General features: G+C 49.1%; 1 protein-coding gene across 1 annotated transcript in view; it reads left to right on the top strand.

The window, feature by feature from the left end:
* Positions 1–9873: 9873 nt before the first annotated feature.
* The window catches only part of LOC141017789 (diacylglycerol kinase delta), a 26663-nt gene continuing 22653 nt past the window's right edge, over positions 9874–13883 (top strand). Inside the window, exon 1 of the mRNA XM_073492525.1 lies at positions 9874–10019. Within this exon, the coding sequence (XP_073348626.1) occupies positions 9882–10019 (138 nt within the window). The 5' untranslated portion in view covers positions 9874–9881. The remainder of the gene's footprint in view (positions 10020–13883) is intronic.

The raw sequence follows: 13883 nt of genomic DNA on the forward strand, positions 1-13883 counted from the left end.
GTTTTGTTCCCACTGAGCCTCTTTCATGTGTCAGTGACCTGGTTGTGACTTCAGAGGCCGTCCTCATAATGCTCAGGTGTAATCCCGATCTCTCTCTGTATGGAGCTGATTGAAAGCTGTCACCTGATCCTCCTCACAACAAACCGTCTATAGGTGGACTTTATTGAGACAGGGTCCTGGGAATCAGGTTGGGAAGATTCATGTAGGTCAGCTGTGGTCTGCTGTGGTCCTGAGCCAGGTGAGACGGACACGTCATGAGTTCAGCTGCCAAACTCACAGCCTGATTTCATCGCTGTTGAACATGTGAACGACACAAAGTCTCAGTTAATAAAAAGTGTGAGATGATTGATGTTGTTCCACATGTGACAGATGAAAAGCACAATGTCTCTGTGATTCTTGACTTGTTCAGTTGTTGTGATTGTTTTGTCAATGCATCATCAGTCACATGTTCAAGTTAAACATCAGTTAACTCTGAGTGCTGAAGTCTCAGATTAGATCTCTCCTAACTCTCCACGCTAAAAGTTAAATGTGGCTCTTTTTGTGCTGCGACTCTGCTGCTGGCCCCGCTGCTGCAGGGAGTGGATGCCTCCGGCATATTGTAATTGCAGCGTCCGTCGTCGAACTATCTTCCCAGTTCCCAGTACTATAAGAGCACACCTCAGTAGCTCTGGCTGAGAGAGAGAGGACAAAGGAGAAATTCTCTCTCCACGCTCCTTATTGTGTTTGTTTGCTTCTGTTTCCACCTTGTGTATATGTACATACACACACACACACTGATCAGCCACAACATTAAAACCACTGACAGGTGATGTGAATAACATTGATCATCTCATCACAATGCGATGTTCTGCTGGGAAACCTTGGGTGCTGGCATTCATGTGAATGCCACTTGACACCACCACCCATCCAAACACTGTTGTGGACCAAGTACACCCCCTCATCCCAACAACACTACCCGATGGCAGTGGCCCCCCAGCAGGACAATGTGCCCTGACACACCGCAAACACTGCTGTGTAACAGCTCGAGGAACACAATAAAGGGCCCGAGGTGTTGACCGGGCCTCCAAATTCCCCAGATCCCATCTGATCGAGCATCTGTAAGACGTGCTGGAGCAGGTCTGATCCACGGAGGCCCCACCCCCCGATATACAGGACCCAGAGGACCCACTATAAAACGCCCTGGTGCCAGACACCACAGGACCCAGAGGACCCACTATAAAACGCCCTGGTGCCAGACACCACAGGACCCAGAGGACCCACTATAAAACGCCCTGGTGCCAGACACCACAGGACCCAGAGGACCCACTATAAAACGCCCTGGTGCCAGACACCACAGGACCCAGAGGACCCACTATAAAACGCCCTGGTGCCAGACACCACAGGACCCAGAGGACCCACTATAAAACGCCCTGGTGCCAGACACCACAGGACCCAGAGGACCCACTATAAAACGCCCTGGTGCCGGACACCACAGGACCCAGAGGACCCACTATAAAACGCCCTGGTGCCGGACACCACAGGACCCAGAGGACCCACTATAAAACGCCCTGGTGCCGGACACCACAGGACCCAGAGGACCCACTATAAAACGCCCTGGTGCCGGACACCACAGGACCCAGAGGACCCACTATAAAACGCCCTGGTGCCGGACACCACAGGACCCAGAGGACCCACTATAAAACGCCCTGGTGCCGGACACCACAGGACCCAGAGGACCCACTATAAAACGCCCTGGTGCCGGACACCACAGGACCCAGAGGACCCACTATAAAACGCCCTGGTGCCAGACACCACAGGACCCAGAGGACCCACTATAAAACGCCCTGGTGCCGGACACCACAGGACCCAGAGGACCCACTATAAAACGCCCTGGTGCCGGACACCACAGGACCCAGAGGACCCACTATAAAACACCCTGGTGCCAGACACCACAGGACCCAGAGGACCCACTATAAAACGCCCTGGTGCCAGACACCACAGGACCTAGAGGACCCACTATAAAACGCCCTGGTGCCAGACACCACAGGACCCAGAGGACCCACTATAAAACGCCCTGGTGCCAGACACCACAGGACCCAGAGGACCCACTATAAAACGCCCTGGTGCCAGACACCACAGGACCCAGAGGACCCACTATAAAACGCCCTGGTGCCGGACACCACAGGACCCAGAGGACCCACTATAAAACACCCTGGTGCCAGACACCACAGGACCCAGAGGACCCACTATAAAACGCCCTGGTGCCAGACACCACAGGACCCAGAGGACCCACTATAAAACGCCCTGGTGCCAGACACCACAGGACCCAGAGGACCCACTATAAAACGCCCTGGTGCCAGACACCACAGGACCCAGAGGACCCACTATAAAACGCCCTGGTGCCAGACACCACAGGACCCAGAGGACCCACTATAAAACACCCTGGTGCCAGACACCACAGGACCCAGAGGACCCACTATAAAACACCCTGGTGCCAGACACCACAGGACCCAGAGGACCCACTATAAAACACCCTGGTGCCGGACACCACAGGACCCAGAGGACCCACTATAAAACACCCTGGTGCCAGACACCACAGGACCCAGAGGACCCACTATAAAACGCCCTGGTGCCAGACACCACAGGACCCAGAGGACCCACTATAAAACGCCCTGGTGCCAGACACCACAGGACCCAGAGGACCCACTATAAAACGCCCTGGTGCCAGACACCACAGGACCCAGAGGACCCACTATAAAACACCCTGGTGCCAGACACCACAGGACCCAGAGGACCCACTATAAAACACCCTGGTGCCGGACACCACAGGACCCAGAGGACCCACTATAAAACGCCCTGGTGCCAGACACCACAGGACCCAGAGGACCCACTATAAAACGCCCTGGTGCCAGACACCACAGGACCCAGAGGACCCACTATAAAACGCCCTGGTGCCAGACACCACAGGACCCAGAGGACCCACTATAAAACGCCCTGGTGCCAGACACCACAGGACCCAGAGGACCCACTATAAAACGCCCTGGTGCCAGACACCACAGGACCCAGAGGACCCACTATAAAACACCCTGGTGCCAGACACCACAGGACCCAGAGGACCCACTATAAAACGCCCTGGTGCCAGACACCACAGGACCCAGAGGACCCACTATAAAACACCCTGGTGCCGGACACCACAGGACCCAGAGGACCCACTATAAAACGCCCTGGTGCCAGACACCACAGGACCCAGAGGACCCACTATAAAACGCCCTGGTGCCAGACACCACAGGACCCAGAGGACCCACTATAAAACGCCCTGGTGCCAGACACCACAGGACCCAGAGGACCCACTATAAAACACCCTGGTGCCGGACACCACAGGACCCAGAGGACCCACTATAAAACGCCCTGGTGCCAGACACCACAGGACCCAGAGGACCCACTATAAAACGCCCTGGTGCCAGACACCACAGGACCCAGAGGACCCACTATAAAACGCCCTGGTGCCAGACACCACAGGACCCAGAGGACCCACTATAAAACGCCCTGGTGCCAGACACCACAGGACCCAGAGGACCCACTATAAAACGCCCTGGTGCCAGACACCACAGGACCCAGAGGACCCACTATAAAACACCCTGGTGCCAGACACCACAGGACCCAGAGGACCCACTATAAAACACCCTGGTGCCAGACACCACAGGACCCAGAGGACCCACTATAAAACACCCTGGTGCCAGACACCACAGGACCCAGAGGACCCACTATAAAACGCCCTGGTGCCAGACACCACAGGACCCAGAGGACCCACTATAAAACGCCCTGGTGCCGGACACCACAGGACCCAGAGGACCCACTATAAAACGCCCTGGTGCCAGACACCACAGGACCCAGAGGACCCACTATAAAACGCCCTGGTGCCAGACACCACAGGACCCAGAGGACCCACTATAAAACGCCCTGGTGCCGGACACCACAGGACCCAGAGGACCCACTATAAAACACCCTGGTGCCAGACACCACAGGACCCAGAGGACCCACTATAAAACACCCTGGTGCCAGACACCACAGGACCCAGAGGACCCACTATAAAACACCCTGGTGCCAGACACCACAGGACCCAGAGGACCCACTATAAAACACCCTGGTGCCAGACACCACAGGACCCAGAGGACCCACTATAAAACGCCCTGGTGCCAGACACCACAGGACCCAGAGGACCCACTATAAAACGCCCTGGTGCCAGACACCACAGGACCCAGAGGACCCACTATAAAACGCCCTGGTGCCAGACACCACAGGACCCAGAGGACCCACTATAAAACGCCCTGGTGCCAGACACCACAGGACCCAGAGGACCCACTATAAAACGCCCTGGTGCCGGACACCACAGGACCCAGAGGACCCACTATAAAACACCCTGGTGCCAGACACCACAGGACCCAGAGGACCCACTATAAAACGCCCTGGTGCCAGACACCACAGGACCCAGAGGACCCACTATAAAACGCCCTGGTGCCAGACACCACAGGACCCAGAGGACCCACTATAAAACGCCCTGGTGCCAGACACCACAGGACCCAGAGGACCCACTATAAAACACCCTGGTGCCAGACACCACAGGACCCAGAGGACCCACTATAAAACGCCCTGGTGCCAGACACCACAGGACCCAGAGGACCCACTATAAAACACCCTGGTGCCAGACACCACAGGACCCAGAGGACCCACTATAAAACACCCTGGTGCCGGACACCACAGGACCCAGAGGACCCACTATAAAACACCCTGGTGCCAGACACCACAGGACCCAGAGGACCCACTATAAAACGCCCTGGTGCCAGACACCACAGGACCCAGAGGACCCACTATAAAACGCCCTGGTGCCAGACACCACAGGACCCAGAGGACCCACTATAAAACGCCCTGGTGCCAGACACCACAGGACCCAGAGGACCCACTATAAAACGCCCTGGTGCCAGACACCACAGGACCCAGAGGACCCACTATAAAACACCCTGGTGCCAGACACCACAGGACCCAGAGGACCCACTATAAAACGCCCTGGTGCCAGACACCACAGGACCCAGAGGACCCACTATAAAACACCCTGGTGCCGGACACCACAGGACCCAGAGGACCCACTATAAAACGCCCTGGTGCCAGACACCACAGGACCCAGAGGACCCACTATAAAACGCCCTGGTGCCAGACACCACAGGACCCAGAGGACCCACTATAAAACGCCCTGGTGCCAGACACCACAGGACCCAGAGGACCCACTATAAAACACCCTGGTGCCGGACACCACAGGACCCAGAGGACCCACTATAAAACGCCCTGGTGCCAGACACCACAGGACCCAGAGGACCCACTATAAAACGCCCTGGTGCCAGACACCACAGGACCCAGAGGACCCACTATAAAACGCCCTGGTGCCAGACACCACAGGACCCAGAGGACCCACTATAAAACACCCTGGTGCCAGACACCACAGGACCCAGAGGACCCACTATAAAACACCCTGGTGCCGGACACCACAGGACCCAGAGGACCCACTATAAAACACCCTGGTGCCAGACACCACAGGACCCAGAGGACCCACTATAAAACGCCCTGGTGCCAGACACCACAGGACCCAGAGGACCCACTATAAAACGCCCTGGTGCCGGACACCACAGGACCCAGAGGACCCACTATAAAACGCCCTGGTGCCAGACACCACAGGACCCAGAGGACCCACTATAAAACGCCCTGGTGCCAGACACCACAGGACCCAGAGGACCCACTATAAAACGCCCTGGTGCCAGACACCACAGGACCCAGAGGACCCACTATAAAACACCCTGGTGCCAGACACCACAGGACCCAGAGGACCCACTATAAAACGCCCTGGTGCCAGACACCACAGGACCCAGAGGACCCACTATAAAACGCCCTGGTGCCGGACACCACAGGACCCAGAGGACCCACTATAAAACGCCCTGGTGCCAGACACCACAGGACCCAGAGGACCCACTATAAAACGCCCTGGTGCCGGACACCACAGGACCCAGAGGACCCACTATAAAACACCCTGGTGCCGGACACCACAGGACCCAGAGGACCCACTATAAAACGCCCTGGTGCCAGACACCACAGGACCCAGAGGATCCACTATAAAACGCCCTGGTGCCAGACACCACAGGACCCAGAGGACCCACTATAAAACGCCCTGGTGCCAGACACCACAGGACCCAGAGGACCCACTATAAAACACCCTGGTGCCAGACACCACAGGACCCAGAGGACCCACTATAAAACGCCCTGGTGCCAGACACCACAGGACCCAGAGGACCCACTATAAAACGCCCTGGTGCCGGACACCACAGGAGCCAGAGGACCCACTATAAAACACCCTGGTGCCAGACACCACAGGACCCAGAGGACCCACTATAAAACGCCCTGGTGCCGGACACCACAGGACCCAGAGGACCCACTATAAAACACCCTGGTGCCAGACACCACAGGACCCAGAGGACCCACTATAAAACACCCTGGTGCCAGACACCACAGGACCCAGAGGACCCACTATAAAACGCCCTGGTGCCAGACACCACAGGACCCAGAGGACCCACTATAAAACACCCTGGTGCCAGACACCACAGGACCCAGAGGACCCACTATAAAACACCCTGGTGCCAGACACCACAGGACCCAGAGGACCCACTATAAAACGCCCTGGTGCCAGACACCACAGGACCCTCAGAGGTCTGAAGTCCAGGTCTGCACAGGTCAGAGCTGCTGAGCTGTGGGAACCTTCACAATATTAGGCAGTTGGTCATAATGTTATGCCTGTCTGTGTGTCTGTCTGTCTCTCTGACCTGTCTGTCTGCAGATGTGTTACCATGGTGAACCTGTCTGTCTCTCTGACCTGTCTGTCTGCAGATGTTTTACCATGGTGAACCTGTCTGTCTCTCTGACCTGTCTGTTTGCAGATGTTTTACCATGGTGAACCTGTCTGTCTCTCTGACCTGTTTGTCTGCAGATGTGTTACCATGGTGAACCTGTCTGTCTTTCTGACCTGTCTGTCTGCAGATGTTTTACCATGGTGAACCTGTCTGTCTTTCTGACCTGTCTGTCTGCAGATGTGTTACCATGGTGAACCTGTCTGTCTCTCTGACCTGTTTGTCTGCCTGTCTCTCTGACCTGTCTGTCTGTTTCTCTGACCTGTCTGTCTGCAGATGTTTTACCATGGTGAACCTGTCTGACTCTTTGACTTGTCTGTCTGTCTTGTCTGACCTGTCTGTCTCTCTGACCTATCTGTCTGTCTGACTCTTTGACTTGTCTGTCTCTTTGACCTGTCTGTCTGCAGATGTTTTACCATGGTGAACCTGTCTGTCTGTCTGTCTCTCTGACCTGTCTGTCTGTCTGACTCTTTGACTTGTCTGTCTCTTTGACCTGTCTGTCTGCAGATGTTTTACCACGGTGAACCTGTCTGTCTCTCTGACCTGTCTGTCTGTCTCTTTGACTTGTCTGTCTGTCTCCCTGACCTGTCTGTCTCTCGGACATGTCTGTCTTTCTGACTTGTCTGTCTGTCTCTCTGACCTGCATGTCTGTCTTTCTCTCTGACATGTCTGTCTCTGAAACTGTTTGTCTGTCTGTCTCCCTGACCTGTCTGTCTGTCTGTCTGTCTGTCTGTGAACCTGTCCCAGTGAATGTCCCACCCACTCGTCCAGCAGGAGTATCAGAGACATCAGTGAGTTCTTGTGTCTTTGTATTATTTAGTTAATAATGGAAATAAAACATTTCAGCTTGTTGAAGCGCTGCAGTGATCTAATCTATACAGTTCACTGATCTGTTTTATTCCATTAACTAACGATGATATTCACACTGTTTCTATTAATCAGATGTGAAGTATTGATCCCTTAAAGAGAAGTTTGAGCAATGGCACAAGTCTGAAGGTTAATGTTAAAATCAGCTGTGTGTGTGTGTGTGTGTGTGTGTGTGTGTGTGTGTGTGTGTGTGTGTGTGTGTGTCTGTCTTACTTTCACTGCCTTCTTGCCTGTTAGTTTCCAACATGAAGGTGAAACTGAAAACCAGCCTACACCCCTCAGCTGACCCTGTTACTGAACACACACACACACACACACACACACACACACACACACACACGCTGTCTTCTTTACTGTCTCTCAGGAGGTTTATGTTAATGTGACCTCAGCCAACTTCCTGCTGTCCTCTGAGACTCTGATCAAACTATCAGAATCCTAATATTTTTACTGTCGTGATTTCTAAGTTCCTAACTCGTTTTCTTTTTCTGACAGAAGAAATCGAGTCCACTGAACCAAAAATCCTCTTTTATCTGCTGACACAAATCACAACATGTGACCCTTTAAACAGTTTCCATGTGTAATGTTGAAAAGCTGTGAGCCTACTGTAAACCCAAACACATCCCATCAAGTTAGATCTATGGTTTTACATCGTTTTCTCTTTCTGTTACTGGTGTTACAGTTTTTTTCGATTGCTAAGACGCGTTGGTCGAAACTGAAGCGACATGTTCAAAACTCTTAACACAGTCTGCATTTCCATCATGCAGCTCAGCTCAACAGTTAATCTCATGCCCAAAAGTGTGTCTCACCAACAAAACACTTCAAACTTGTCTCAAAAGAAGCTCATTCAACAAAACACTAGCACATTGTCTCACTTTGGAAACACACACAATCACTCTTAACAAACGGAACGACAAAATACTAACAACAAAGAACATTACATCAAATACATCTTATATTTCAAGTTTGAATGATTTTTGTCAGGTAAATCAGTATTTTATATAGGATCTTTTGCACTTTAATGGTTCTAAATTATTATATATGATGTAATATATTTCAACAACACTGAATCAGGAATGCAGAGATTTATTCAAGAACATTTGTGCTTTTGCATAAGTACTTCAGGACCATACAAAAAATAAAGATTACGTAAACAGAATAATGCAGAATCTCAGAATTCCAGGGGTAGAATACAAATGACAGATAAAACTAAAAAACAACACATGTATACTGTAATATTCAGACCCTGTCATCTGTTTTCCTCGACGTCACATCTTATATCTTCTCTGGCGAGGCACCTAGGGTAGAATCTTCTTGAATGTCTGATCCATCCCTGGCAGGCTTCGGGAGAAATATCTCCACAACCAGCATTCACTGCATCCAGCAAGGAGAGCTGGTTGTGTGGAGAGCGATCATAAACCCTCCACCTCCATGCTGAAAAAAATTCTTCAATAGGGTTCAAGAAGGGCGAGTATGGAGGCAAAAACAGCAAACTGCACCCGCTGCTCTTTGATCCTTTTGTATCTGCTTTCTAATGAGGCCAAACGCAGATCACCTGAATCAGTCTTCAGCTGAAAACCATCAGCTGTTTGGAATTGCATCTTCGTTTTATTTATTTTTATTGTCAATATTTTGATATAATTTTCAATAGATTTCAATGTGGCTGCAGCAGAAATTCCCCGTGTTTTTCCCCTGTCATTCTGTTTTGAGTGTGTTTTTAAGTGTTTTGAACAAAGTGTGTTAGCATCTGAAGAATGTGCTGTTAAAGCTTCGTGTGTTGCAGGTGTGAACTAGTGAATGAGAAAAGACTTCATGCATTCTGGTGACTGTGGTCACTGAATGCACTTCGTCTGAAAGCAATGAAAAGTGAGACACAGTTCAGCCCGCATGCACTTCTGTCTGCAGCCTGTTCAGAGTTTCAACACGTCGCTTCAGTTGCGTCTTAAAGCTGTAAGACACTGCGGTGCTGTAATGCCGCACTTTGACCAGCAGAGGTCAGTAAGCGCCTCTCGTCTCCTCCTGTGTGCTGTCCGCTCTCTGCCGCTGGGGGGCGCTCGCTCCCCTGGTCCTCCGCGGGGGTCTGATGGCAGGATGGCGGAGGCAGGGGGACCGGAGTCTGCCGCGGCCCGGTGCCCGGACGAGTCGTCGGACAGCGAGCCGGAGCAGGAGCCCGGAACCCCGCAGAAACTCATCCGAAAAGTGTCCACATCCGGCCAGATCCGCAGCAAGGTAACGAGCCTCTGACGGGCCGGAGTCTGAGCGCGGACACGATCTGTGGTCAGTTTCCATTCAGCGGGGAGGCCACACAGCTCTGACCGAGGGAGGCAACACGGAACTCCATACGGAAATGTCACATTTTAACATTACCTTCCTTATTAGCACAGATTGTACACAGCGTCCAATATCAGTTAAGACTTTATCTGAATATAAAGGGCCTGTTGCGTTATACGGCACACACCATTCACACCAGACATCTCGTGTGTTTATAATACGTCATCTTTTATAACCGGTTTGCCACTTTTTCCCACATCTCCCTCCGCCCCTGACTCCCTGTGATCGGCTCCATCGAGCAGAGAAAAACTTTTTAAAAACGGGACATTTAATTTAAATCACCTCTGCTTGGTGGATTTAGATTTTGCCGATTTGAAGACTGGATGTGATTGAACGTTAAACGACTTTAATCGTTGTTTAGATCTCACGCATATTTTCTAATGAGTAATGTGTCTTGAAACCTGACGGATTTTAAGTGGAGTTTGGATCCAGGACTCCTGCCTTCGATAGCAGACGGTACATTTTGGAGTCAGGGCCACAGCTGCTTCACTAACACTCCCGGTAAATACCACTGCGTGAAATATAGTTAAATAAAACTGGTTTTTATGTTGATGTCCGGGGTAAAACATACAAATACAGCGCTACAAGCCGTGATTTAAATGTCTTTAGCCGTCACCTAATGTGTAGCTGCTAGCTAACTTAATAACATTAAAACCCGGGTCCAACATTCAGGTTCTGGGAGAAAATGGACCCGGACACAGTTAAAACATATGAATGTAACCCGGTGTAAGTTACTCTGTCAACCGTTAGACGGACAGAACCCGGTAGTTGAAGCCGAGGCTAGCCCGGCTAACTGCTGCTAGCCCGGCTAACTGCTGCTAGCTGAATGGTCTCAGGCCCGGCGGACAGCCCCGCCTTTTCCCAGAGCAGCCCACCCGTGAGAGAGGGGCTGCACTCTGCGGTGGCTGTTACTGCAGGTCGGGGGAAGAGCGGGCATCAAACCCGGTGTGCAAAGTTGTAGGTGTCGGTCTGTCTAATGAGACATAACGGTCCTCAGTGTTCACACAGGCTGACGGGTTTAACTGTGAGTTCATAATAAACTCATTTACACGTTAATGTCAGAAGTAATCAGACTGATTCCTCTGTTACCCTCACAAGACAAGCTGTATTTAATTACATTAACATAAGAGAAGCTTAATCACCTAACCCGTAATAAGCTAACTCTTAATAAGCTAACCCTTAATAAGCTAACCCGTAATCAGCTAACCCTTAATAAGCTAACTCTTAATAAGCTAACTCTTAATAAGCTAACCCTTAATAAGCTAACTCTTAATAAGCTAACCCTTAATAAGCTAACTCTTAATAAGCTAACCCTTAATAAGCTAACCCTTAATAAGCTAACCCTTAATAAGCTAACCCTTAATAAGCTAACTCTTAATAAGCTAACCCTTAATAAGCTAACCCTTAATAAGCTAACCCTTAATAAGCTAACTCTTAATAAGCTAACCCTTAATAAGCTAACTCTTAATAAGCTAACCCTTAATAAGCTAACTCTTAATAAGCTAACTCTTAAGATGAAGTGGTATTCAACCTTACTGCAGTTTACTAACTTTGTGCTGCCTTCAAGTGCTGTCCTAAAGCTCGGAAATACCAAAGTCTCTGGTCTGAAGCGTTGTTAAATGAACAGTGATTTAAAGTTTTTCAGTTTTGATAAAGTTTAAAGTTAAAGAGGGTTATATAGTTTGAATAGTTTTCTGTTGTGACTGTAGAATAAAATCTTGTGCAGTCTGTATGTGAAGCTTAAGACTGACTGCTGGCAGGAACACTGATGCTGTTTATTATTATTCTGATGGATTTCTTTTGTTTTTGAGACATTTTACGACCTGATGAATCTCCTCACAGTGTTGTCAGACTGTTTTATCCTCAGTTTTATTGATTTATTGAGTCTTTATGTTGCTGAGACTCAGATTGAAGTCAGGTCTAAGTATGTCAGGGCAGTTATTAAAGTCCTCGGCAGCAGCGATGTGTGCGAGGGTCCCTGAAGGCAGCAGCAGCTCAGCCTGGCGTGGATGATTGAGTCACAGGAAGTGAGTTTGGCTCCAGGCCGCCGCAGAGTTTCTATTTAAAGCTGATGTTTTGGGAAATTTCACAGTGTGAGACAAAAACATGAACATGGAGGCGTTTAAAGACTGCAGTCCAACTTAGTTTATGTAAGAAGGACGGAGCAGATTAATCAAACACGGGCTAATACATGAGTCAAACTGTCTTAACGGTGATTATTGATCTGTAACAGCTGTGTGGATTCATGTCTAGAAACATTTCTGTCAGAAAGAGTTGATTTAATTCAGTTACATGTAGTGAAGACAACGTGAAGACTCAATATGTCAAAGAGTCCATAGAAACATTTGTCAATACATCACATTAGTGAGACCAATCAATGATTGTGACATTCAACAGAATTAATATTTACTGTTAACAGCTACATGTTTTTGACAAAAATCCTGTTGCAACGATAAGTCGATAAATCAATTAGGCAATCGAAAGAAAACTGATAATCAATTACCTGTTTCAGTCATTTATCAAGTAGAAACAGTCAAACGTTGTCGGCTTCCAGACCTGCTGCTTTTCTTTGTCTTCTCTGACAGGAAATGAAGAGTGTTTGAGTTTTTGGACAAAAGAAGAAATCTGAAGTCATCACTTTGACCCTTAATGATCAATTAATCATGTAAACAGTCAGCAGATTTATGGATAATGACTGTAATCATTAGTTGCAACTGTGATCCTGAGAAAGCTGTAGCTGCTCTGGCTAACAGCAGCTTTAGCTTCACAGCTTCAGACGCTCTGATTGACCCGGCAGGTGTTTCCAGGTGTTTCCAGGTGTTTCCAGGTGTTTAAAGTAGTTTAAACCCTTCAGTGTCTCAGACAGAGCCGTGTGACGCCTCATACACTGCCTCAGGTGATGTTACAGGTGTGTCTGTTAACATTCAGACCTGCAGTGATGAAACATTTTCACATAGTTTTCAAGAAGAAGGTGATATTAAAGCTGATGATTATCAAACATTTACATTTGCTTAAGTACGATAATGAACAGAGTGGTGTTACCTCCAGGAAAAACCAGGACATCAGTTGACATGTTGGTGCTTCCTGTCCCCTCGTCTCAAAGTCTGAGAGTTTGTTGATGTGTTTTCAGTTAAATGTGTGAAATAAGCTGTGTGGTCACCACAGGCTGAACATATTTACACATTTTGTTCTCCAACATAAAATCCATCATTAAATGTCCACAGTTTAATTATGAAGCTCTTCATGTGTTAAAAACGGTTAGCGGTTGCTAACAAGTGTTTAAATGAGACCACAGAGGTCGTCTGTAGTCTCAGTCCTGTAATATTATATTGATAACTGAAATCTGACGCTGATGTTACCCTGACGAGCACAACACATAATGTTCGATAATGTTATTAATCGTGATGATGATTGATCACATCTGGACATGACAGAAACATGAAGAAAACAATCAATCATCAAAGTCTTAGCTGATTATTGTTCTTGATATTGGTTTTGATAACTGTCAGATACTATAGATCTGATTCATTAGTTCATCATTCACCTCCATAACACACGTGATCATGTGTATATATAGATCAGTTATGTATATATGATCATATATATAGATCAGTGTGAGTCATGTGGTGGTCAGATGAGTCTACAGCTGATCAATATAAATGTGTCTCTGTGTATTGATGATGTTTATCTGGATCACAAGATGATCAGTCGACTGTTTCCAAGAAAAGATCTGATTATTGTCACTGACTTGACTCTTTGTTC

Source organism: Pagrus major, chromosome 2, assembly GCF_040436345.1.
Source record: "Pagrus major chromosome 2, Pma_NU_1.0".
Lineage (NCBI taxonomy): Eukaryota > Metazoa > Chordata > Actinopteri > Spariformes > Sparidae > Pagrus > Pagrus major.